Source organism: Nerophis lumbriciformis, linkage group LG13 (genome assembly GCF_033978685.3).
Source record: "Nerophis lumbriciformis linkage group LG13, RoL_Nlum_v2.1, whole genome shotgun sequence".
Taxonomy (NCBI): domain Eukaryota; kingdom Metazoa; phylum Chordata; class Actinopteri; order Syngnathiformes; family Syngnathidae; genus Nerophis; species Nerophis lumbriciformis.
Window position 1 is genome coordinate 14,394,109 of NC_084560.2, and position 26,619 is coordinate 14,420,727.

General features: G+C 40.5%; 2 protein-coding genes across 5 annotated transcripts in view; one reads left to right on the forward strand and one right to left on the reverse strand.

Annotated features, from left to right (window-relative positions):
* Positions 1 to 25,430, forward strand: ppig (peptidylprolyl isomerase G (cyclophilin G)). Of its 2 annotated transcripts, none has more exons than XM_061971657.2 (13): positions 1 to 157; positions 6,609 to 6,692; positions 6,768 to 6,842; positions 6,922 to 7,029; positions 7,132 to 7,176; positions 7,257 to 7,344; positions 7,444 to 7,473; positions 7,557 to 7,696; positions 7,794 to 7,962; positions 8,039 to 8,221; positions 16,174 to 16,264; positions 16,364 to 16,503; positions 18,810 to 25,430. In XM_061971657.2, the coding sequence occupies exons 2-13, from the start codon at positions 6,632 to 6,634 to the stop codon at positions 19,789 to 19,791; spliced, it is 2,112 nt and encodes a 703-aa protein (XP_061827641.1). In that variant the 5' UTR covers positions 1 to 157; positions 6,609 to 6,631; the 3' UTR covers positions 19,792 to 25,430. The 2 variants fall into 2 exon arrangements, with proteins under 2 accessions (XP_061827641.1, XP_061827640.1); XM_061971656.1 differs by having other exon boundaries at positions 2 to 157; positions 6,606 to 6,692.
* Positions 20,701 to 26,619, reverse strand: part of cfap210 (cilia and flagella associated protein 210) — a 22,895-nt gene continuing 16,976 nt past the window's right edge. For all 3 annotated transcript variants that reach the window (XM_061971662.1, XM_061971664.2, XM_061971663.2), the window contains exons 4-9: positions 26,039 to 26,244; positions 25,801 to 25,957; positions 25,588 to 25,727; positions 23,399 to 23,591; positions 23,165 to 23,329; positions 20,701 to 21,048 (exon numbers count right to left, since the gene is read on the reverse strand). In XM_061971662.1, the coding sequence (XP_061827646.1) occupies positions 20,701 to 21,048; positions 23,165 to 23,329; positions 23,399 to 23,591; positions 25,588 to 25,727; positions 25,801 to 25,957; positions 26,039 to 26,244 (1,209 nt within the window). The remainder of the gene's footprint in view (positions 21,049 to 23,164; positions 23,330 to 23,398; positions 23,592 to 25,587; positions 25,728 to 25,800; positions 25,958 to 26,038; positions 26,245 to 26,619) is intronic.

A 26,619-nucleotide genomic window follows, 5' to 3' on the forward strand; every position in this document is an offset into this window, starting at 1 on the left:
ATACCGAACAACTGGAGCACGATGCCCAAACTGCACTGACGTCACCGCGGCGGGACCGCGCCATCTTCATAATACAAGAGAAGTGTGGACGTTGAATGATAGCCGTGTCTTCTGAAAGAAACAGTTCCTACATGGAGTGATTCTCTTGCTTTTCGAGGTGATACGACGTTACACGCTTTGACTCTGTGTATTACAGAGTCAAAGCGTGGAGGTGTACATGTTGCGGTGATGTGAGAGTGGCCGGGAATCGTGCCGTGTTGTCTGGCTAAGTAGGCTAATGCTAAAACGAAGGCCCGATGAGTACAAACTGATAATAACGATGACCAGTGTGAATTATGTCGCTTAAAATTCGTTATTAATGACTCTGTTGACTTGTATGGTTTTTTTTAAACACACATCATTTTAGACGTCCTTGTACTTATTTATAAGCGCCGTTTGACCATACATGCTTGCTAGGCTAACGTTAGCTTGTCAGTTGGCAAAAAAGTGGGCACGGGAACTTAACGTTAAGCACAGCTTTGAATTGGACGATGAATAAACTATGCCTTCAAACACAGATCTCTAAAACGTATTGTTCACACTTTTTAAACGCCTTGTCAATCAATGTAATGGTATTTATAGCCAGTGTTGGGTTAGTTACTGAAAACCAGTAACTAGTTACAGTTACTAGTAACTTTATTTCAAAAGTAACTCAGTTACTAACTCAGTTACTTAATCCAAAAAAGTAATGCGTTACTGTGAAAAGTAACTATTTAATTACTTATATATATGTTTTTATTTTTTTAAGGCCCCATTTAATGCCCTTTTAGCCTTCATTTCAGTACTGTTATTGCACTGGAGAATAATACAATCTGTTGATCAACTTGACATGCATTTGCATCACTGAACTCTGCTAAGCAACATGGTCTACATACAACACTCAAAGACTAATATATGTTTCAAAGGGCCAATTTTGTTTCAGGCCAGAACAAATTGACAAAACTATTTTAAATGGCTGCAACATAACATACATAAGTAACAAACAGCATAATAACAACATAGCTGTAAACCAGGGGTCCCCAAACTTTTTGACTCCGGGGCCGCATTGGGGTAAAACAATTTGGCTGGGGGCCGCGCTATATATATATATATATATATATATATATATTATATGTAAATGTGTGTGTGTGTGTGTATATATGTATATGTCCATGTATATATATATATTGTGTATATATATATATATATATATGTGTATATGATTGATTGATTGATTGAGACTTTTATTAGTAGGTTGCACAGTGAAGTACATATTCCGTACAATTGACCACTAAATGGTAACACCCGAATAAGTTTTTCAACTTGTTTAAGTCGGGTTCCACTTAAATTGATTGATGATACAGATATATACTATCATCATAATACAGTCATCACACAAGATAATTATCAGGGTGTATACATTGAATTATTTACATCATTTACAATTCGGGGTGTGGGGGGGGGGGGGGGGGGGTAGATTTGGTTGTTATCATCATCAGTCATCAACAATTGAGAACAGAGAAATGGATATTGAAACAGTGTAGGTCTGACTTGGTAGGATATGTACAGCAAGTAGTGGACATAGAGAGAGAGAGAGAGATCAGAAGGCATAAGAAAATGTGTGTCTATATGTGTGTGTGTGTGTATATATATATATATATATGTATGTATGTATGTATTAACAGGGGCGTCACTAGCTTTTAAGGACAGGGGGGGCTTTGCCCCCAGGAGATGAACAGGATGTGAGCGAACATAGCGCACGAGTACAAAACTTCACAAACGGCTAACAAAGACTTAGAAATGATTCATTGTTGTTATTATTATTTCAGTCGGTTAAGGAAATTAAATATATATGGAAGTCTGAATAGAAATGAGAAACGTTTATGTATACTGTAAATAAGAAAGACTTAGTCCGTCTGCTGATCTGAAAAAGAGCCAAAGCTGTCAAAGAGCTGAGGGACCATCTTCAAAGTGCAATGCTGAAACAAATAATGCAAACAATAAAATATAACTTCCAGGGCTTGATATTAATGTAGTCGCGTCGTCCCGGGGACGGTAAAATAAATGCACGGGACGATAGCTTTTAACCATTTTTTTTCTTTTTCTTTTTATGTATTTATTCATTTTACATTTTATATTAAATGTCTTGGTTTTTGAAAATGTTCACATTTGTATGTGAAAATCACAAACAAATCTTCTGGGGGAAGATGACGCCCCTACAAGTATTTGGTTTACAAACTTTCAGCCCCACCTAAAACAAAATTCACCAGCCACTACTGATTATGATGCATTCTAATTTTAGGCAAAATATAACACAATACTCTCTTAACAGTATCATTGTAACCAGGAATAAGTCTTCAAGTAACAATATTCAAATACTAGCATTGTTGGGTAAGACAGACTTGGTTTTATTCTGAATCCAGTGAAGCAGATTGGTGGTTTTAGCTGATAAAAAGACTTTCAGGTGTTTATATATGTTTAAGTATTTGGCAGACACTTTTATCCAAAGCAACATACATGAAAAATACATATAAAACAATCACTGTAAACTTGATCATTTAAGGGAAAAATGTAATACAAAATATCAATACAAAGTGTCAAGACAGAATAAACTCTCTGCTGTTGCAGCAACAGAGATAAAGTCTATTGGTCTGTAAGATATATAGATATCTAATATATTCATACATTGTTTATGTAGGATGTACACCTGTATATATAACCTAATCATATTGTTTCTTCAACTTAAAAATAACTGACCGTTTTTTCCACCTTCTCTGGGATTATATTCCTAGTTTTGATCTTGGACGTCTGGTCACTTATAGCATATAAGAATATTCTATTACTGTTAAGCAAATTATGAATAATAAAACGTGTCCTTTATCATAGTTACACGTATGACAAAAAAGCGCGTGAAAATCAGTGGTATTCAGTGAGGTAAAATGCGCTGACAGTTCATTGCTCCTGCCAAATGAATTGCACTGAGTGGAGTGGATCACCACTCCAAGATGGCGGCCGCGCGTCTCTTCTCGTCTCATCAGCTCCAGTAGGCAGTAGTGGTCGATGCTGCGTCTACTTATAACATGTCTATGGTTATAACGTTAGCAGTGAGTTTACAGCCTCGCTGATTTAACTACACAGCAAATAAAAGTTACGTTACTCAGCCAATAAACTTTAGCTTACATTCAAAACGTACCCTTCTTTGTACAACTTCAAATGTCGAACGAAGTTGGAAGCTGTTGCGTCTCCGTCTGTAATCTTTGAACCGCATGTTTTGCATACTGCAATTCGTTTTTTGTTGACCAAGTTGTAGTTTTAATACCGAACAAAACTATTTTTAGCATCATGTTTCCTCACTGGCGCGTTGTTTGAGAGCTCTTCTTCATTGGGTTTCCTGCAATTTGATTGGATGAATGCTGTGGGACGAAAATAACGTGGATGTAATTTGATTGGCTGTTGTACTGACAGGTAGCGCACACGATCTCACACACATGCATACACAATGGAAGATACGGAGTGCTCCTGAACGTTTTAATCGTTGGGTTTTGGGGAAAGTAGCAAGTCTTGTCAAGTCAAAAGGCTCAAGTCCAAGTGAAGTCACAAGTCATTGATGTTAAAGTCTAAGTCGAGTTGCAAGTATTTTTACATTTTATCAAGTCGAGTCTAAAGTCATCAAATTCATAACTCAAGTCTGACTCCAGTCCAAGTCATGTGACTCGAGTCCACACCTCTGCAAGCAGTGATGAATACTTACTTTCTTGAAAAAGTTTATTATGTCCACTTTGCATCCGTTCACGTGTTTGTTCTGCAGCGCTGCGTGCTTCAAAGCAAGCAAGGTCGCAGAGAAAATGTGGACTGGATTTTGAGTGATGTGGGCATTTTCTGTATGAACAAGTGGAATGGATTGGATACCGACGCGCTAAGGTGGCTCTCTACCTTACGCTATGAAGTGAGGGGAAACTGAGTGAATAATGACAGGTTATATGATTATTTATTTAAACTCATACTCGGGCCACTTTATAATGAATATGTCTGCATGTATTTGTTAAAAAAAAGAAAAGAAAAAATATATATATATATATGGGACGGCGTGGCGCAGTGGGAGAGTGGCCGTGCGCAACCTGAGGGTCCCTGGTTCAATCCCCACCTAGTACCAACCTCGTCATGTCCGTTGTGTCCTGAGCAAGACACTTCACCCTTGCTCCTGATGGGTGCTGGTTAGCGCCTTGCATGGCAGCTCTCTCCATCAGTGTGTGAATGTGTGTGTGAATGGGTAAATGTGGAAGTAGTGTCAAAGCGCTTTGAGTACCTTGAAGGTAGAAAAGCGCTATACAAGTACAACCCATTTATCATTTATTTATATATAACACCAAATTATTTAGGGGGGCTTAAGAATATTTTAGGGGGGCTAGAGCCCCCCTAAAATAGGCCTAACAACGCCAATGTGTATTAATACACGTATATTCCTCGCGCACTAATTGACTTAAAGAGCGCACTTGCTGCATGTCACGTTATCGATGGTAAAATGCATTTTTAGACAATATGATTTGCCTGAGTGGCTAGGAGATGGTAGAAAATGGACTAGTAAGGACAAATTAAAAAATAATAATAATAGAACTCGAATAAGCGGAAGAAGATGGAAAATAATACCAAAAAAAAATATATATATATTTTTTTAACTTGGGACTTCCCGCGGGCCGAATTTTGGACGCTGGGGGCCGTATCCGGCCCGCGGGCCGTAATTTGAGGACCCCAGCTGTAAACCAAGGAAGGCACACACTACATACACAAAGCCTAACCAGGCCTTTTTTTTATCTCAAGGAATTCTGAAATAAAATCATGTCTGAAGCCCAGAACACTACACATTTCCCCACTTTTAGTTTAGAGAAAAGGAAAGATTGGCTTGGCCCACTAGCATCCCTCTTTATGTTTGTGAACTTAATAGTCTTAACATTTAGAGTGATGTGATTATCAAACACTCTAGAAGTCTAGAATGAAAGAGTATATAAGAGAATTGACAGTGTGTGTGTACCTTCAGTTTGCAGTGCCTCGTTAAAATCCAGCCGCTGGTGGAGGTGAAGTGTGTGTCTCTTTACTAGCTTCGTCGAAGCATGTTTTTGTAGCGGTTTCAGCAGATTTGAATTGCTAGGATAGGATCTTTGATCCAAGACACAACTTACATTCAACTAAAATGTTCTTTTCTTAGTTGTCGACAAAAGAAAAGTATTGAAAATATCTAAATTTTAAGAAACTCAGCTTCGGGCTTCGCCATGACGTCTTGTTAATAAACACAGTCACGCCCCCTCCCACACACACCCACACACAGACGGCGCGCCTCTTTCTTGTCGCCTCTTCCGCAGCGCTGCAATAAAACACTCAGATCTTCTCAGTTTCTAGCCGATACCACATAAAAAATAACGTAAAATAACGCTGTAAAGCATCATGTAGTAACGGTAACTGAGTTACTGAATATCAAAAATAACGCGTTAGATTGCTATTTTCCGCCGAAAGTAACGGCGTTACAGTAATAGTAGTAAGTAGTAGTTACTTTGTAACACGTTAGTCCCAACACTGTGTATAGCAATGTCTACTGTCGTGTTCGCTTCATTGCTTAGGTCAGGGTTTTTCAACCACTGTGCCGCGATACAGTCTGGTGTGCCGTGGGACATTATCTAATTTCACCTATTTGGGTTAAAAATATAATTATAAAATTATAATCCGCAAATAATGTGTTGTTGTTGAGTGTCGATGCTGTCTAGATCTCGGCAGAGTAACCGTGTAATACTCTTCCATATCAGTAGGTGGCATCAGGTAGCTAATTGCTTTGTAGATGTAGGGAACACGTCGTCTCACGACGATGGTTTGTCGTGATCATAATATGCAGACGACAGCGGGAGGCAGCGTGCAGGTAAAAAGGTGTCAAATGCTTAATCCAAAAATAAACAAAAGGTGAGTGCCCTTAAGAAAAGGCATTAAAAGATTAAGGATGGCTATGCAGAACGAAACTAAAACTGAACTGGCTACAAAGTAAACAAAAACAGAATGCTGGACAACTGCAAAGACTTACTGTGGAGCAGAGACGGCGTCCACAATGTACATCCGAACATCACATGACAATCAACAATGTCCACACAAAGAAGGCTAGAAGCAACTGAAATAGCCTTGATTGCTAAAACAAAGTAGATGCGGGGAATATCGCTCAAAGGAAGACATGAAACTGCAACAGGAAAATACAGACAAAACAGGAAATATGAGCGCAAGACAAGACCTAAAACACTACGCACGGGAAAACGGCAAAAAACTCAAAATAAGTCAGGGTGTGATGTGACAGGTGGTGACAGTACACCTACTTTGAGACAAGAGTTATAGTGATGCATGTTTGGTTATGGTTTAAATTAATATCCAACATTTGCGATGACTTATTATTGTCTACTGAGTTTCATTTTTAAAAATGATTTCTGCTGGTGGTGTGCCTCCGGATTTTTTCAATGAAAAAAATGCGCCTTGGCTCAAAAAAGGTTGAAAAACACTGGCTTAGGTTGGCTGTATTGGAACATTTCTACCTGTGTGACTGAGTGAGTTTGCTCCAGCAGGTGGTCTAGCCGTTTTTGTCACCATGGGGGTCAAGATCCAACGTTCTCGGTGCTTTCTTGACATCGGAATTGGAAATGTACTTGGTAAGTATAACAGTATCTATATGTTTGTAGCCACATGTGTTTCATTATTATAAAGTCATTATTTTTGCCTTGCAGTCGGCCGCATTGTCATTGAGCTGTTTTCAGATGTCTGTCCCAAAACGTGTGAAAACTTCCGATGCCTTTGCACAGGTTAATTATGATTACTTTTTTGTAAAAATAATGTTTCATTCCCACCGAACATGCATGAAAACTGTCCTCGCATGTACAGGTGAGAAAGGCATTGGTAAGGGAACACAGAAACCTCTCCACTACAAAGGATGTCTGTTCCATCGCATTGTGAAAGACTTCATGATCCAAGGAGGGGACTTCAGTGAAGGTGATTATATGTGTTACTTTTGTTGTTATAAGGTAGAAATACAAATGAGAGGAAATGATTGGGATGATCAGAAATGTCCGCATTTATATTCTGCAATTTTAGGCAATGGAAGAGGAGGTGAATCCATCTACGGGGGATTTTTTGAAGGTAAAGATACTTTTGGCTGTTTTAACAAACCAAAATTGTTTCCAAGATGGCAACACAATATTCTCCTTTTCACCTCCCAGATGAAAGCTTTGCTGTGAAACACAACAAGGAGTATATGCTGTCTATGGCAAACAGGGGAAAGGATACAAATGGGTCACAATTTTTCATGTAAGTATACACTGGTTTCGTCTCTTACTGAATTGATGTGTAAATAATTTCTTCTAAAGGTAATGCATATTTATGTTCTTTATGACTCCCTTATCTCAGAACAACAAAACCAACTCCACATTTGGATGGGTAAGCTGTGCTCAACTGCAATAGTCTGCACATTGCATACTTTACACACGTGCTGTATTTCAACTATAATTTGTTTTTTTCAGGGTTCATGTGGTTTTTGGCCATGTGATTTCCGGTCAAGAGGTTGTACAAACTATGGAGAGCCAGAAAGCCGATCCTAATAGCAGACCTTATGCAGAAGTTAAAGTTATGAACTGTGGGGAACTTGTCCCCAAATCAAAAGGTTTGAATTAATTTTAGCATTTTGTAAAGTAATCTCCAGTTTGTTTTTGTTCTATTACTGCTGCTATCAGTTTTTAATAAAATGTTACATTTTTTAGCCAAGAAACACAGCAAAAAGAAAGAGAAGGCCCTGTCGGGTTCCAGTTCCAGTGACTCTGGCACCTCCTCAGAATCCTCTTCCGACACTGATGAATCTGACAAAGTGTCTAAGAAGCAGAAAAAGAGAGCCAAAAAGCTAAAGAAGAAGCAGAAGAAAAAGGAGAAAAAGTATTTGACTTATTCTTACAACATGAACTTTCAATTAATAATTTGTTTTTTTTCTAAAGTATCATTGTTTTTGCAGGCCAGAACCTGAAACTATTGAAGAGAAAGAACAGGAAGAGGTGGTCACATCTACAGTGCGTCCTGAAGAAATACCTCCAGTCCCTGAGAATCGATTCCTTATGAGGAGAAGTCCATCGATTGTCGAGCCGGAAAAAGAGAACCTGGAGAAGGAACAGCGTAATAAAGAACGACCCAGAGACAGGTTGGTCCTCAAAAATAGACCTGGGCTTATGAGCAGTGTTTCACACTACATTTATTTATTCATGGTGGCCTGCTCCAAATACATTTGGACCGGTGGTTGGGGACAACTGCGTTATATGACGCATAAATAACCAACTGAGAACGTGCCTGGTATGTTAACGTAACATATTATGGTAAGAGTCATTCAAATAACTATAACATATAGAACATGCTATAGTTTACCAAACAATCTGTCACTCCTAATCGCTAAATCCCATGAAATCTTATACGTCTAGTCTCTTACGTGAATGAGCTAAATATTATTATTTGATATTTTACGGTAATGTGTTAATAATTTCACACATAAGTCGCTCCTGAGTATAAGTCGCACCCCCGGCCAAACTATGAAAAAAACTGCGACTTATAGTCTGAAAAATACGGTAATCAATAATCACTAAACTCAACAAAAAGAAGTAAAGCATATGATTTCTGCTTTCACTCAACCGTGGGCGAAGTCACATAATTTGGCCAATTAAAACGAAATCCACGGTCAAACGCAGAATATCAGGGAAATTGACATAAATGTCAGTTAAATGTTGTCAGGGCAAGGAACATTTGTTTGAGAAAATTATGTGTCCGGACCGCTCATTTATCCCTGACACGTTCCACCACCCTTTCCTCAACTAAACAGTGTCGAGACGGCCCCTTGAAACTATAAAGCTAAAGCTAGCTAGAACAATCGATAGCAACACATCGCATCTGCTTGTGTTGTTGTGAATAACATCATAGATGTAACATCAATGTACAAACAGACCAGCAGTCATAATTAGAGAGGCACTCTTTATTTATTTTTTTACAGTCTCAAATTGTCTCCAGAGTAAAGCTAAGAACAACAGCACAGCACACTTCCTCCCTTCACAATAATAGCGTGGTGCGCCACCTCCGGTCTTACTGCGCCAACAAAATAAAGGTTTAAAAAAGTACCTTACACAAGCATAATGTACCGTATTTTCCGCACTGTAAGCCGCCCCGGGTTATTAGCCGCACCTTCAATGAATGGCATATTTCAAAATTTTGTTCACCTATAAGCCGCCCCGGGTTATAAGCCGCGCCTACGCTGCGCTAAAGGGAATGTCAAAAAAACAGTCAGATAGGGTCAGTCAAACTTTAATAATATATTACAAACCAGCGTTCTAACAACTCTGTTCACCCCCAAAATGTAATGTGCAAATGTGCAATCACAAAAATAGTAACACTCAAATTAGTGCAGAGCAATAGCAACATCAATAACTCAAAGTTGCTCGAACGTTAATGTCACACAACACACAAAATAAACATTTAAAGCCCACTTTCTGAAGTTATTCCTCATCCATAAATCCCTCAAATTCTTCTTCAGTGTCTGAATTAAAAAGTTGGGCGAAAACGGCATCCAAAATGGCCGGCTCCGTCTCGTCGAAGTCATCAGAGTCAATGTTGCTGTTGTTGTCCAGCAGTTCCGTGAATCCTGCCTTCCGTAAAGCTCGGACCACAGTTGAGACCGATATATCCGCCCAGGCATTTACAATCCACTGGCAAATGTTGGCGTATGTCGTCCGGCGCTGTCTCCACGTCTTAGTGGCGCAGGTCATCTTGTTGCTTCCTCTACCTACGCACCATTGATTCATTTATGTTCAATTCTCTCGCTGCTGCTCTATTTCCGTGTTCTACTGCGTGACTTATTGCCTTGAGTTTGAATTCTGCGTTGTACGCGTGTCTCTTAATAGGAGCCATTTTGTGGTCTTTACAGATGTAAACACACAAATGAAATGAAACGTAATATCCGCGCGCTTCTTCTTCTACGGGGGCGGGTGCTTACCTTGGTGGTTGCTTACAGTAGAAGAAGAAGCGTTTCCTCTTCTATGGGGGCGGGTGCTTACCTTGGCGGTTGCTTACCGTAGAAGAAGCGCTTCCTCTTCTACGGGGAAAAAAGATGGCGGCTGTTTACCGTAGTTGCGAGACCTAAACTTTATGAAAATTAATATTAATATTAATCCATATATAAGGCGCACCGGGTTATAAGCCGCACTGTCAGCTTTTGAGAAAATTTGTGGTTTTTAGGTGCGGCTTATAGTGCGGAAAATACGGTATGTAAAGCACTTATTGATACATTTGCACAATTACCGGTATTATGCTTTGACTTAAAATACTGGCCAAAATGTTTTGCACCAATAAATGTCGATTTTTGCATTTAATTACCGTATTTTCCGCACTATAAGGCGCACCTAAAAACCACAATTTTTCTCAAAAGCTGACAGTGCGCCTAATAACCCGGTGCGCTTTATTACGATTCATTTTCATAAAGTTTCGGTCTCGCAACTTCGGTAAACAGCCGCCATCTTTTTTCCCGGTAGAACAGGAAGCGCTTCTTCTTCTACGCAAGCAACCGCCAAGGAAAGCACCCGCCCCCATAGAACAGGAAGCGCTTCACCCGCCCCCATAGAACAGGAAGCGCTTCACCCGCCCCCGGAAGAAGAAGAAAAAACGCGCGGATATCACCGTACGTTTCATTTCCTGTTTACATCTGTAAAGACCACAAAATGGCTCCTACTAAACGATCCGGGTCATAAAAAGACGCAATCTCTCCATCCGCACACGGATTACTACCGTATTTCACAGCAACTGAACCGCACTGTGGAACGCGAGCACGTACGGTGAATATTCGCTCCACAGGGAATGAGAAGTCATCCTTCACTGTGGTTCTAGCTTGCCATGCTAACTTCCACTCATGGTGATATTCAAAAGGAAGACCTTGCCAAAAGAGACCTTTCCAGCCGGCGTCATCATAAAAGCTAACTCGAAGGGATGGATGGATGAAGAAAAGATGAGCGAGTGGTTAAGGGAAGTTTACGCGAAGCGGCCGGGTGGCTTTTTTCACGCTGCTCCGTCCATGTTGATATATGACTCTATGCGCGCCCACATCACAGATGGTGTCAAAAAACAAGTGAAGCACACAAATACAACACTCGCCGTCATTCCGGGTGGATTAACCAAAGAACTCCAACCGCTGGATATTGGTGTCAACAGGGCATTCAAATCACGACTGCGAACTGCGTGGGAAAAATGGATGACCGAAGGCGAACACACCTTCACTAAGACGGGCAGACAACGCCGGACAACATACGCCAACATCTGCCAGTGGATTGTAAATGCCTGGGCAGATATTTCGGTCACAACTGTGGTCCGAGCTTTCCGGAAGGCAGGATTCACAGAACTGCTGCACAACAACAGCGACACTGAATCCGATGATTTCGAAGAGACGGAGCCCGCCATTTTGGAAGCCACGCTAGCGCAACTTTTCAATTCGGACACCGAAGACGAAGAATTCGAAGGATTTACCGGTACGAATGAAGAATAACTTCAGAAAGTGAGCGCTATGTTTATTTTGTGTGTTGTGTGTTGTGACATTAACGTTCGAGCAACATTACCGGTATGTTGCTATTGCTCTACACCATTTTGAATTTTACTATGTTTGTGATTGCACATTTGTACATTTTGGGACAGAGTTGTTAGAACGCTGGTTTTCAATATATTATTAAAGTTTGACTGAACTATCTGACTGTTTTTTTGACATTCACTTTAGCGCAGCGTTTTTTTGACATTCACTTTAGCGCAGCGTAGGCGCGGCTTTTAGTCCGGGGCGGCTTATTGGTGGACAAAATTATGAAATATGTAATTCATAGAAGGTGCGGCTAATAATCCGGTGCGCCTTATAGTGCGGAAAATACGGTAACAAAGATTTTATAAAATGTTATTTGGCTTAAAAAGCATGCACTCTATGGTGGTAAAATAAGTGTAAAAGGTAGGGATGTCCCGATCCGATATTAATAAAAATAAATAGCAATATAAAAACAAATACAATCCTGTTTTTTACCTTTTACTAGGGATGTCCCGATCCAGGTTTTTGCACTTCCGATCCGATACCGATATTGTTTTTGCACTTCCGATCCGATACCGATACTGACCGATACCGATACTGGCCTATCCGAGCATGTATTAAAGTTTAAAGTTATTTAGTTGTCAGAATCATGTTGAAAAGGGTTTTAGTACTCTTGATAACAACTAGCCAGCTGAATGAGGGGAGTTTGAATAATACTCAATGGTTGGTAACAAGAAACTGACCTGTTTATTCAAGGATAAACACAAAATAGACAAAATTATACATGACAATCAGAAATGGCATCATTGAACTAGGGCTGGGCGATATGGCCTTTTTTTAATATTGCGATATTTTAAGGCCATATTGCGATACACGATATATATCTCGATATTTTGCCTTAGCCTTGAATGAACACTTGATGCATATAATCACAGCAGTATGATGATTCTATGTGTCTACATTAAAACATTCTTCTTCATACTGCATTAATATATGCTACTTTTAAACTTTCATGCAGAGAGGGAAATCACAACTAAAAAAAATCAAAACATTTTTCATACGGTGTTGATGTGGAAATGTTTGCCTCGGCATTTTGATGGTGTGGGCGTGTGGCACCGAATGGAGATATGCGTATCGACAGACGTTACAATATTTGAACAATGATGACGAAAACTGTTTTCTCTGTCGTGTCCGTGTGTCGAAAATTGTTATGCGCTTATTTTTTTATTTGATTTTGTGCGTGGCATAGATTTGCCGTGCGCAGAGGACGCTTGAGCAGGCGCGTACCTTAGCGGCTTTGCTAGCATCACAGCTAACGTTAGCCATGCTGCTACCTCGCTCTCTGCTGGGAGAGGGCGTATACGTATGTGACATGTGACGTGACAGTATGTCACGTGTGTAAGAAGGTGCGCTCGCTGTCTGTAAGAGGGAGACACAGGAAAGAGTGAGAAGAGCCTGTCGTGTACCGTATTTTCCGCACTATAAGGCGCACCGGATTATTAGCCGCACCTTCTATGAATTACATATTTCATAATTTTGTCCACCAATAAGCCGCCCCGGACTAAAAGCCGCGCCTACGCTGCGCTAAAGTGAATGTCAAAAAAACGCTGCGCTAAAGTGAATGTCAAAAAAACAGTCAGATAGTTCAGTCAAACTTTAATAATATATTGAAAACCAGCGTTCTAACAACTCTGTCCCAAAATGTACAAATGTGCAATCACAAACATAGTAAAATTCAAAATGGTGTAGAGCAATAGCAACATACCGGTAATGTTGCTCGAACGTTAATGTCACAACACACAAAATAAACATAGCGCTCACCTTCTGAAGTTATTCTTCATTCGTAAATCCTTCGAATTCTTCGTCTTCGGTGTCCGAATTGAAAAGTTGCGCTAGCGTGGGATCCAAAATGGCCGGTTCCGTCTCGTAGAAGTCATCGGGAGTCAGTGTCGCTGTTGTTCTGTGAATCCTGCCTTCCGGAAAGCTCGGACCACAGTTGTGACCGAAATATCTGCCCAAGCATTTACGATCCACTGGCAGATGTTGGCGTATGTCGTCCGAGGCTGTCTGCCCGTCTTAGTGAAGGTGTGTTCGCCTTCGGAGCTGTGTGAAAAAAGCCACCCGGCCTCTTCGCGTAAACTTCCCTTAACCACTCGCTCATCTTTTCTTCATCCATCCATCCCTTCGAGTTAGCTTTTATGATGACGCCGGCTGGAAAGGTCTCTTTTGGCAAGGTCTTCCTTTTGAATATCACCATGAGTGGAAGTTAGCATGGCAAGCTAGAACCACAGTGAAGGATGACTTCTCATTCCCTGTGGAGCGAATATTCACCGTACGTGCTCCCGTTCCACAGTGCGGTTCAGTTGCTGTGAAATACGGTAGTAATCCGTGTGCGGATGGAGAGATTGCGTCTTTTTATGACCCGGATCGTTTAGTAGGAGCCATTTTGTGGTCTTTACAGATGTAAACAGGAAATGAAACGTACGGTGATATCCGCGCGTTTTTTCTTCTTCTTCCGGGGGCGGGTGAAGCGCTTCCTGTTCTATGGGGGCGGGTGAAGCGCTTCCTGTTCTATGGGGGCGGGTGCTTTCCTTGGCGGTTGCTTGCGTAGAAGAAGAAGCGCTTCCTGTTCTACCGGGAAAAAAGATGGCGGCTGTTTACCGAAGTTGCGAGACCGAAACTTTATGAAAATGAATCGTAATAAAGCGCACCGGGTTATTAGGCGCACTGTCAGCTTTTGAGAAAAATTGTGGTTTTTAGGTGCGCCTTATAGTGCGGAAAATACGGTAATGCCAGCAGCTAAAAGCAACTGCGTGAGAATCCACAGACCTGTGGATGTGTTGAAGGTGTGCTGGAAAATGCGGAACGGAAATTAGGGAGCAGCAGAAAAGTGGAATGTATTATTTAAATCGGTGCGTTGGAAAACACGGACCGGAGTTTTTTTTTTAAACTGGATCTGGATCGGCATTTTCCCATGCCTTGCCGATACGCATTTCTTTGCAAATATCGGCGGCCGATCCGATCCAAATATCGGATCGGGACATCCCTAGTCTTGTGTAATGCAGTATTTTGTGTCTATTTAGGTATGGTTAACCTGAGTGCTGAAATCGTGGAAAAATATATGTTCTTAGCGTGCCTGAAATGGGCTGTCTGCACTCTCAAAGTGCATGTTGTTGCCAAATGTATTTCATATGCTGTAAACCTAGTTCATAGTTGTTAGTTTCCTTTAATGCCAAACAAACACATACCAATCGTTGGTTAGAAGGCGATCGCCGAATTCGTCCTCGCTTTCTCCCGTGTCGCTGGCTGTCGTGTCGTTTTCGTCGGTTTCGCTTGCATACGGTTCAAACCGATATGGCTCAATAGCTTCAGTTTCTTCTTCAATTTCGTTTTCGCTACCTGCCTCCACACTACAACCATCCGTTTCAATACATGCGTAATCTGTTGAATCGCTTAAGCCGCTGAAATCCGAGTCTGAATCCGAGCTAATGTCGCTATACCTTGCTGTTCTATCCACCATGTTTGTTTGCATTGGCATCACTGTGTGACATCACAGGAAAATGGACGGGTGTATATAACGATGGTTAAAATCAGGCACTTTGAAGCTTTTTTAGGGATATTGCGTGATAGGTAAAATTTAGAAAAAAACTTCGAAAAATAAAATAAGCCACTGGGAACTGATTTTTAATGGTTTTAACCCTTCTGAAATTGTGATAATGTTCCCCTTTAATAGGAGCCATTTTGGGGTCTTTACATAAACACACAAATGGAAATGAAACGGCACGCCTCGCGCAGTCATATATCTCAGCATGCACCGCGCGCTTCTTCTTCTACGGGGGAAAATGAAGTCGGCGGCTGCTTACCGTAGTTGCGAGACCTGTTGTGGCTCAAGGCGCACTGGATTATAAGGCGCACTGTCAGCTTTTGAGAAAATTTGAGGTTTTTAGGTGCGCCTTATAGTGCGGAAAATACGGTACTCATGTTTTCAAATTAATGAATGATCATGTTATTAATCGTAACTACAATATCAATCAAAATAGTTGTGATTATTATTTTTGCCATAGTCATCCAGCCTTAAGTGAGACCCATTTTTTTTTATTCACTCTACATTCACACAAATATGGCGGTAAGCAACATCTGTAGCCAGAGATGCCCTGGGGTAGACCGATGGATACGTGGCAGCCAATTTCGGACCCCACCATACATTATTTCTAATTCATACACATTTGTAGCCCCGTTTACACCAAGATCCTGCTAAATTGGCAGCCAACTAACTGGGCAAAAATACTTCTTTCCAGGTTGCTCTTCTGACCTTTTTAAAGGTAATGCTAAAATACTTCAGAAAGGGTTTTGACATTTCACACCCAAAACTGGCTTTCCATGCCCCATTTTGTTGAAAGCAATATTCACTGTCCGACACATTTTTATAGGGCTAATTGCTGTATCTTCCATTGCGCTTATTTTGTCGGGAGCTCTGTTAAAAAGGTTTAATTAACCTTCTTAATCTCCCTACAAGTATAAAAAAGTAACTTATTATTAAACATTTTTCCTCTTTGCAGCTTTGGTGTGAGACACAATTCTCAGTCAACCTACAACAGAAGACTGGTTATGACACGATCTGGCAGAAAGATAAAAGGCAGGGGCCCCAGGGTGAGTACTGTGCCCTACAAAATGTGCAAAACGTTGTATTCATTTCCCCCCTGTCCATCAGCACACATGATAACTTAATCTGTGTTTCCCACTGTCCAGAGGTACAGAACTCCTTCCCGGTCTACTTCAAGATCGAGGGGTCGTTTTCGGCGTAGTGAAACTCCTCCCCACTGGCGTTTAGAGTTGCAGCGCCAGAGAACGAGAGCAGTCACAGGAGAACGTTGGATTAAGGGTGACAGGTAATATGCTTGACTTTTAAAGTGTTTGTCATTGATCAGAGTGCGTGGAAAAAAGGCCAGAGCTGGTTGTCGTCATGGCAACTTCATTATTGTGTTAGTGATCAAAAGGCCCTCTAATGCGCTTTGCAACAGCATAACCTATCTGATCGGCAAAGAATTAGCATAATTATGCAGACAGTTTGAATCGGGTATAATATCCAGTGTACAGATCCAATCTATGTCATAAATAAGATTCTAATTTGAATTAAATGGAATCATGTTGGTGCTGTGGGACTTTTTTAGCATGAATGCAAAATATAAACTATGCTGTTTGCCTAGCCTAAGTCAGAATGTTATGTAAAATACTATTAAATTAAATAATTTAGTCGCACAGAAGAAAACAGGAGCAATAATTAAGAAATGTCCTAAATGACACAATTTTACTAAAAACACTCAATGTACGTAGTAGGGTTAACCCTAGCATATTGAGAATGAAATAGGGACTGACACTACCCATATCCACATAGGCTTTATTTGTCGAAAATATACTTTGCCCTTTCAGTTGGAAGACACATCGACATATAGGCTAAAGGGCATATATTTCCCCCCGTTAGCCTATATGTCGATGTGTCATTGACCGGGCTCGCTTGCTAAAAGCATTCATTGCACGAACATACTAGCTTTGTTAGACAAGATCATAGACTGTATTGGACAATATAGTTTACATACCAAATGTCCAATTCCATTTGTTACAAGTAATAAGAAAACGTAAATGCCTGACTTACCTATCAAGGAGGAAATTAGCAAGTTTGGCATCAGATGAAAAAATCTCCGCTTTCAATCGTCTCAATCTTTCAAAGGCATCCCGATACAAATCCTCGTTTTGTTCCTGGCTTTGTAATGAATAAGTTGAGAATCGTAACAACGCCTTTTAAATTGACTAAGGTCTGACATTTAGTAACTTTACCAGTGGCAGTAGCCAGACAAAGAGGGCGGTGCGTAACTGGTAACTAGGATGTGACACACTCAGACTTTTTAACTGGTCAAACGGGGGAGGGCGGTGCATCAAAATGAAAACAATAACAATATTTTGGGGCTGTAAATCTAATTTTGAAATGAGCATATCCCGGCTGAACTACAGTTATTAGTTATAAAGGTATTGGAAAAGAACATGATTTATTAATGCCTTTTGACATATCAGGGCCATTTAATGACGACTTTACATGACATTATTACATATGGCACCTTTTTAAGTGCCATTTTTTCCTTCTTCCCCTGCATCTTAACTCGTCAGATGCAGCATGTATGCGCAGGCGCTGTCTGAGCAACAGAGAAACTCAAAGACATTCAAAGTATTTTTCATCCCCCTCCAACAGCTTTTTTTATTACAGCACGTCATGGAAATGTCTTAGATGAGCCAACTTGGATGTCACAATGCCAATTTTTGTATTCCTTGCCGCAAGAGAAGGCGTTAGTACATCAGTTGAGGAAAATGAGTAAATTACATTAATAACATCCTGTAATTAGATTTTGATATTACTATTTATGAAATTTGATATATTAAAAATTAACACCAATGGGAGCATTTTAAAACTTTGTCAGACTCAAGTCCACCTATTTGACTGGTGAATATTATCACATCATTTATTCAGAAATGATAAATCACGACAAATGAAGATATAATACTATTAACAGCAACACTTAAGAGTAAAAAAACAGACATTATGATGTGTATGTTTTCAGATTGTGCTTGTTCTAGTTTTAAACAAAGAAAACAATCTGAAGTTGTCTTTATTCTTAAATTATCGTGCCATGGTTTTACCAATCTGGCCCACTTGGGAACAGATTTTCCTCTGTGACCCCTGAGCTAAAATTAGTTTTTGCACCCCTGCTTTAAATGATCAAAATACGTAAATATTAAATGTTATTATGTTACTACATTACATATATACTTACAGTGTGTATATAAAGCATTGATGGAAGTGTTTGGATGTTTTTTTAAGTGCTTTATAGGCAGGATAGAACAACTCTCATAGGCTACAGTGTAAGCAGATTTTTGCTTGCCTTTATTTACTAGCTATTGTATAAACAAAAAGATATGTGATGACGAGAAAAGACAAATTGTGTGCTTGTCTTACATAGAGATTGGAAAAAGTGCAGTTTCCCTTTAATGTCAAACTGTCAGCTCTCATTTGATTTTCTTTCACTCGAAATGGAAACACTTCCTAAATGTCCTTCAAAAACATGATTGATTCTTGCTAAGTTGCCTGAATAAATAGTTAGTTGAAATGTTCTGTAAATGACAATCTCATCCTTTTCTTTTCCAGAGGTGACATGAGCGAGGAGAAGGACGAGGCTACTAATTCACAGAGGAGAGAACGGCAAACATCTGGTACCAAGCTGGAATACGCACATGAGGGTAAAAAAGACAAGAAAGCTCGGCCTCAGCGATCCAAAAGCAAGGAAGACTCTGTGGAAAAGGGTGAAAAGAAAAGCAAGCAGAAGGACAGGAAAAGAGCCAGATCTAAAAGCCACAGTAAAAGTAAGAGGTCAAAAAGCAGAGAAAAGAGGAGATCAAAAAGTAAAGAAAAGAGTCACAGACATAAAAGTAGCGACAAAAAAGATCGCTCAAGGAGCAAAGATCGAATTGTGACTAAGAAAGAAAAGCAGTCTGAATCTGATCAGAGCAAGGAAAAAATTAAGGAGAAAGAGTCTAATGATAAGCAGAAAGCGGATTCAAAAACAAGCAATGGGGAGAAACCAAGGACCAAGTCCCCAAGCAAAGACAGAAATGCAAAGGATGTGCACAGATCCAGCAGCAGAAACCGAGAGAAGGGTGGACGTGCCACTTCCAAGGATAAAGAGGAAAAACGAGAAAAAGACAGAGCGAGGGGCAGAGAAAGCAGTAGGAGCACACACAGAAGACATACCGATGAAAAGGAAGACAAAAGACGGAGATCCCGGAGTAGGGAGCGTGGGAAAAGTCCAGACCGAAGCAAGACCAGAGATTTGCATAAGAGCAGGCGCTCTAGAAGCAAGAGCAGTAGGAGAGGGCGGAGCAAAGATCGCTCAATGCTCCGTAAAGACAGCCAGAGGAGAAGAAGAAGAAGGAGCAGCAGTAGCAGCAGCAGGAGCAGCAGCAGCTCTGACAGCGATAGAGACGATAGACGCAAGCGCCGCAAGAGCTCAGATTCCAAACGGAGAAGATCCAAAAGCACCTCCAAAGACAGGAAAAGAGGCAACACTAAAGGCAAGAATGACCGCAAGAAGAATCGCTCAAGCTCTAGTTCCAGCTCTGATAGCCACTGAGATCTGTTATCTAAAGCTCGGTGCGCATTCAGCATGCAGCTATTTGTCAACCTAATTGCTGACATTCCTCACACACCTCCTCAGTTCATCCATAACATCTGGCAACCTTAAATTGCTGAACAATACACAAGAGGCTGCACCGTATGAATGCAATGCTTGAAAACAGGAAGATCTGGACTAAAGCAGCAGAAACAACAGACCAGTCTTGTGAGCTTTGCTCCTGTTAATAAACCTGAATTTGTCTACTGAGAAAATGGAAAGAATAAGAAACCCATGTAATAAAAATACAACTTTAAAAGCTGAAAATGTAGATCTTAGGCTTAGTTGCAGTCCTGAGCCGAAGCAACTAGTGGGTGGTAGACAGAGGGTAAGCTAAAGTGCACTATAGAGGACTGAAAACCAGCACCCCTATAAGTTAACAATCTGAGGCTGCTCTTTTAAACGGTATGACTACAGTTCGGTTTTTGCTTAGTTTTGTTTTTTTGGCGCAACCGGCAAAATATCTTTTTATACTGAGTTCATTGTTATTTAACATCGTTTTGAGGCCGCCAAATATGAGAATTGATAAAACTTTATTGTACGGTTATCTCCGATCTAGAGGTTTTAATCGTTTTAATGATCTCTTGCCAGTTCGTCTTGTTGTCAACCGAGTGATGCCCCCTGTGTGTTTTGAAATGGAAAAAAAACCTAATGCTGCAAGTACAACATGAAATCTTGTTGGAATTGTCTTTATTGTACAAGCTGTTTTAGGAGCTCCCTTCTCCTTTTAAAAAGGTATTAAAAAACACAAATGTGAGATCTCCAGCAATTACTAGCACTTAAGGTGATAATTATTGCATTCCAGTAATTCACATCTTTAAAGAAAATTCAGTTCTTGCTTGGATAAAAAGGATATCACAAGGTCCTATGTCACCATGTAAACCCAAGTCTTTTCTTTGCTTCTTCAATATTTACAACATCATGGATTTTCTTGATGTTCCGGGTGCTGTCTGAGACGTATTTAGGCATTTCAGCTCCACTCATATCCTGAACAAGGTAGCGAGGTCTTGCCCGGGTAAAACTGGGACCGCATGCGGCCCCATCCCTCACAGCCTTGTAAAGTGGAAGGACTTTGCGCTGAGCGTCAGCTGCTGCTTGGACCACCTCCAATGAGTACTTCTTAAACACTTCTTCTTCTTCGGCAAAGAGCTGTAGGTTCTCTGCTTCAAATTTGTGTTCTGCTCTCTTTAATTGATGCTGCCTGGCCTGTTTTTCTACCTGCATTTTAAAGGAAGCAGTTAATTTTAGTTCTTCTTAAGCAAGTTAAAGATAAACCATACTTGCAAGTAAAGTTATTATTTTCTGTAAGGGACATGTACAGTGCATCCGGAAAGTATTCTCAACGCTTCACTTTTTCCACATTGTTATACCATAGTAACAATGTGAAAGTGTTATTTTTTTAGATTTTTTTGCTATCTTACTAAAAAGTATTAACAGTAGTGCTGTGAATCTTTGGGCCCCACATGATTCGATATGATTCTTGAAGATAATGATACGATTAAGAATCGATTCTCGATTCAGAATGAATACTTGTATAATAAAATTGGGTGCCAGTTCTGTGATTAACTACATTCCTCCATAAAATAGACAAACAGCTTTGATCCATTTTTGTATTCCATACTTATCTGTACAGCAAATATGGCCATCTACACCAACAATATGATTTGCCTGGCTGGAAAATACAGATTAAATTTAATATACAGTCGTGGTCAAAAGTTTACATACACTTGTGAAGAACATATTGTCATGGCTGTCTTGAGTTTCCAATAATTTCTACAACTCTTATTTTTTTGTGATGGTGATTGGAGCACATACTTGTTTGGTTCTTTTATGATTTTATTATGGGTCTACTGAAAATGTGTCCCTTGGCAAGTTTCACTGCAATAAGGCGCTTTTGGTAGCCATCTACAAGCTTCTGGTTGAATTTTTGACCACTGCTCTTGATTTTTTTTTTTATCGATTAGGAATTGTTACAAACAAGAATCGCAATTAATTCCAAAATTGATATACATTTTATTTTTATACCTAATTCGGAGCTTTTGCCATGAGGCTCAAAAGAGAGTTCAGGGGCATCCTGTTTCAACTGATCACCCTCGATGTTCCTACAGCCTAATTGAAGTCCACCTGTGGTAAATTCAGTTGGTTGGACTTGTTTTGGGAAAGCGCACACCTCTTTATACATAAAGTCCCGCACTTGAGTCAAAGGAATAGTCTGTAGACATGTGTGACGGGGTTGTATCAAGGCACAAATCTGGGAAAGGGTACAAAAAAATGATCTGCTGCCTCGAAGGTCCCAATGAGCACAGTGGCTTTCATCATCCGTAAATGGAAGAAGTTTGTAACTACCAGGTCTCTTCCTAGAGTTGGACCGACATCTTAACTGAGTACTCGGAGGAGAAGTGCCCTATTCAAAGAGATGACCAAGAACACGATGGTCGCTCTGTCAGCTGTAGCATTCCTCTGTGAAGAACCTTAAAGGACAACCATCTCTGCAGGATTCCACCAATCAGACCTGTAAGTGGCCAGATGGAAGCCATTTCTTTGTAAAAGTTTTCCGCATTGCACCTAAAAGACTGTCGGACCATGAGGAACATTATTTGGCCTAATGAGACAAAGATTGAACTCTTTGGCGTGAATGCCAAGCATGTTTGGAGGAAACCAAGCGCCACTCTTCACCAGGCCAATACCATTCCTACAGTAAAGCATGGTGGTGGCAACATCATGCTGTGGGTATGTTTTACAGTGGCAGGAACTGGGATACTACTCAGGATAGAGGCAAAGATGAATGCAGCAAAGAATAGAGACATCCTGGATGATAACCCGCACCAGAGTGCTCTTGTAGTCAGACTAGGCCGCTTCTTTCAGCAGGACGACGACCTTTAGCACACAGCCAAGATATCAAAGGAATGGCTTCAGGACAACTCTGTAAATGACTTTAAAAATCTGAAAGTTGCTGTGCATCGACGCCTCCCATCCAACCTAATAAAATTTGAGGTGCCGCAAAGAGGAATGGGTAAAACTGCCAAAGGTAGGTGTGCCAAGCTTGTGGTAGAGTATTCAAAAAGACTTGAGGCTGTAATTGATGCCAAAGGTGCATCAGCAAAGTGCATGTGATATCTTAGTTTTTTATTTTTAATACATTTACTATCATTTCTAGAAATATTTTTCACATTGTCATTATGAGGTATTATTTGTAGAATTTTGAGGGCAAAAATGAATTTATTCCATTTTGGAAAAAGGTCTGTAACATGGAAAAAGTGAAGCGCTGTGAATACTTTCCAGATGCACTGTAGTACCAATCTGAATAATAATGACAGTTCTAATCATAATTTACCATCTGGCTTGCATTGAAGTCTTGTAACTTTTGAAGATCATGCTGGATGTTCTTCATTTTCAGTTTCTGTTCCTCTGAGAACATTCTGTCATCTTTTTTCTTTGCCTCCAGCGATTCTCTTTCCTCCTCCTTTCTCATTAAGTAATGTTGCTCCATTTCTTGGACCTGTTGGAACACAACTTGTGTGACAATAGAGACATTTGGCTTTTCTCAAAGCAGTTCAACACTTGCTACCATGTGTTCCCTATGTGATGTAATTGACTTCATCATTGCCGTCCGTCTCTCATCCTCCTCCCACTTTTGCTGCATTTTCTTTGAATCCTGCTCTGCGACCGCCTCGGCCACCTTCTGCTCCTTCTGATCCGTCTGCTCCTGCTGAGCCACTATCAGTTTGTCCATGATCTTCTCTCTGTGATTCTGGACTTCTCTGAGCAAAAAAGGACAAAAACAAATATTATACTTTGACTCTGTAGTCTCAATGCTTCTGCTGCTGCTGCACAAGTGCTGACTAGAACCAAGAGAAGATGAATCCTTGCTTTTTTTCTGCATTGTAAAAAATCCTTTGCTACAAAGCGCTAATGGTGAGTCACCATTTGGTAGAGTGGCCGTGCCAGCAATCAAAGGGTTGCTGGTTACTTGGGTTCAATCCCCACCTTCTACCATCCGAGTCACATCCGTTGTGCCCTTGGGCAAGACACTTCACCCCTGCTCCTGATGGCTGCTGGTTAGCGCCTTGCATGGCAGCTCCCGCCATCAGTGTGTGAATGGGTGAATGTGGAAATACTGTCAAAGCGCTTTGAGTACCTTGTAGGTAGAAAAGCGCTATACAAGTATAACCCATTGTACAAACCATATGAGTTGGGAAATTGTGTTAGATGTAAATATAAACGGAATACAATGATTTGCAAATCATTTTCAACCCATATTCAGTTGAATATGCTACAAAGACAACATATTTGATGTTCAAATGATAAACTTTTTCTTTTTTTTTTCAAATAATCATTAACTTTAGAATTTGATGCCAGCAACACGTGACAAAGAAGTTGGGAAAGGTGGCAATAAATACTGATAAATTGAGGAATGCTCATCAAACACTTATTTGGAACATCCCACCATTGAACAGGCAAATTGGTGGGTGCCATGATTGGGTATAAAAGTAGATTCCATGAAATGCTCAGTCATTCACAAACAAGGATGGGGCGAGGGTCACCACTTTGTCAACAAATGCGTGAGCAAATTGTTGAACAGTTTAAGAAAAACCTTTCTCAACCAGCTATTGCAAGGAATTTAGGGATTTGACCATCTACAGTCCGACAGAGAATCTGGAGAAATCACTGCACGTAAGCAGCTAAGCCCGTGACCTTCGATCCCTCAGGCTGTACTGCATCAACAAGCGACATCAGTGTGTAAAGGATATCACCACATGGACTCCGGAACACTTCAGAAAACCACTGTCAGTAACTACAGTTGGTCGCTACATCTGTAAGTGCAAGTTAAAACTCCTATGCAAGGCGAAAACCGTTTATCAACAACACCCAGAAACGCCGTCTGCTTCGCTGGGCCTGAGCTCATCTAAGATGGACTGATACAAAGTGGAAAAGTGTTCTGTGGTCTGACGAGTCCACATTTCAAATTGTTTTTGGAAACTGTAAACGTCGTGTCCTCCGGACCAAAGAGGAAAAGAACCATCCGGATTGTTATAGGCGCAAAGATGAAAAGCCAGCATGTGTGATGGTATGGGGGTGTATTAGTGCCCAAGACATGGGTAATTTACACATCTGTGAAAGCGCCATTAATGCTGAAAGGTACATACAGCTTTTGGAGCAACATATGTTGCCATCCAAGCAACGTTACCAAGGACGCCCCTGCTTATTTCAGCAAGACAATGCCAAGCCACGTGTTACATCAACGTGGCTTCATAGTAAAAGAGTGCGGGTACTAGACTGGCCTGCCTGTAGTTCAGACCTGTCTCCCATTGAAAATGTGTGGTGCATTATGAAGCCTAAAATACCACAACTGAGATCCCCGGACTGTTGAACAACTTAAGCTGTACATCAAGCAAGAATGGGAAAGAATTCCACCTGAGAAACTTAAAAAATGTGTCTCCTCAGTTCCCAAACGTTTACTGAGTGTTGTTAAAAGGAAAGGCCATGTAACACAGTGGTGAACATGCCCTTTCCCAACTACCTTGGCACGTGTTGCAGTCATGAAATTCTAAGTTATTATTTGCAAAAAAAAAATAAAGTTTATGAGTTTGAACATCAAATATCTTGTCTTTGTAGTGCATTCAATTGAATATGGGTTGAAAAGGATTTGCAAATCATTGTATTCCGTTTATATTATATATATATATAAATCTAACACAATTTCCCAAATCATATGGAAACGGGGTTTGTAGATAAACACCACTCACTGGTTCTTACTTGAGCAACTCCTTTTCTTTCTCTCTCCTCAACTTCACCATTTTCTCCTTTGCAGACAGGAAAAGTTTTCTTTGGGCCTCTTCTGCCTCTGTTTTTTCTATATCTTCCGCTTTTGAGATGTCCCTCTGAGTGAGGTGCTCCTGAAAACGCACATTTGCAGGTCATACATGGAGCAGAACGATTGGTTGTCAATGTGCTCGCTGGCCTTCCTACCAGCTGAGTTAGCATGAAGTCACTCTTCTGCTTGGCTTGCGTCTCTTCCTCCATTTTCAGCTCCCACTGATAAAGCTCTTGATGGCGTTGGATTTCTTCGCCATCCTTTTTGGTCTCGAGCTTCTGCCGCTCTTTTGCCAACTGATTTTCCTCAATCCTGCAAGACATTGAATAGTGTTTAATCCATTTCCAATCCTGTTGAAGGCTGCTAGGCATTAAGTTCCATGTTAAAACCCACTGCTTCTTTAGGTTCTCTGCAACAGCCTGCCTTTCCAATCTTCTCCGTTGTACTTTCTCCTGCTCTCTTTTATAATCCTCAGCATCTCTGGCCTTCATCATCTCCACATATTCTTTGTCCATCTCTTTGGAAGCACTTGTTCTTCTTTGCTTTAGCTCCATTTGGGCCTCCCTTTCCTTCAGAACTTCTGTTAGCAAGAGTGCACGCTGCAAGAAGAATAGAGGACAAAACCCACCATGGCTCTAAATTAGGGGTGTCAAAATCAAATACAGAGTGGGCCGAAATTTAAAACTGAACAAAGTAAGATATCAATGGCATACCAAATACAATTTAAATAAAAATTGTGCAGCCTTCTAAGGTAAATATCAACATTAACTTTTTCCACAGGCTAATAAATTTGAAAATACCGGTAAAATAATGAATAAACCAACCATTCAGAACTTTAAACTGCTCAGTTTGCAACACACTGATCTAATCTGATGTGCCCAGGGCAGATACCTGCCATCTTTTCTTGGATGCTAGTTCATTAATGTCGGGGCTCAGGCTTTGAGCTGAGGCAACCTTCATTATCGAACGAAGGT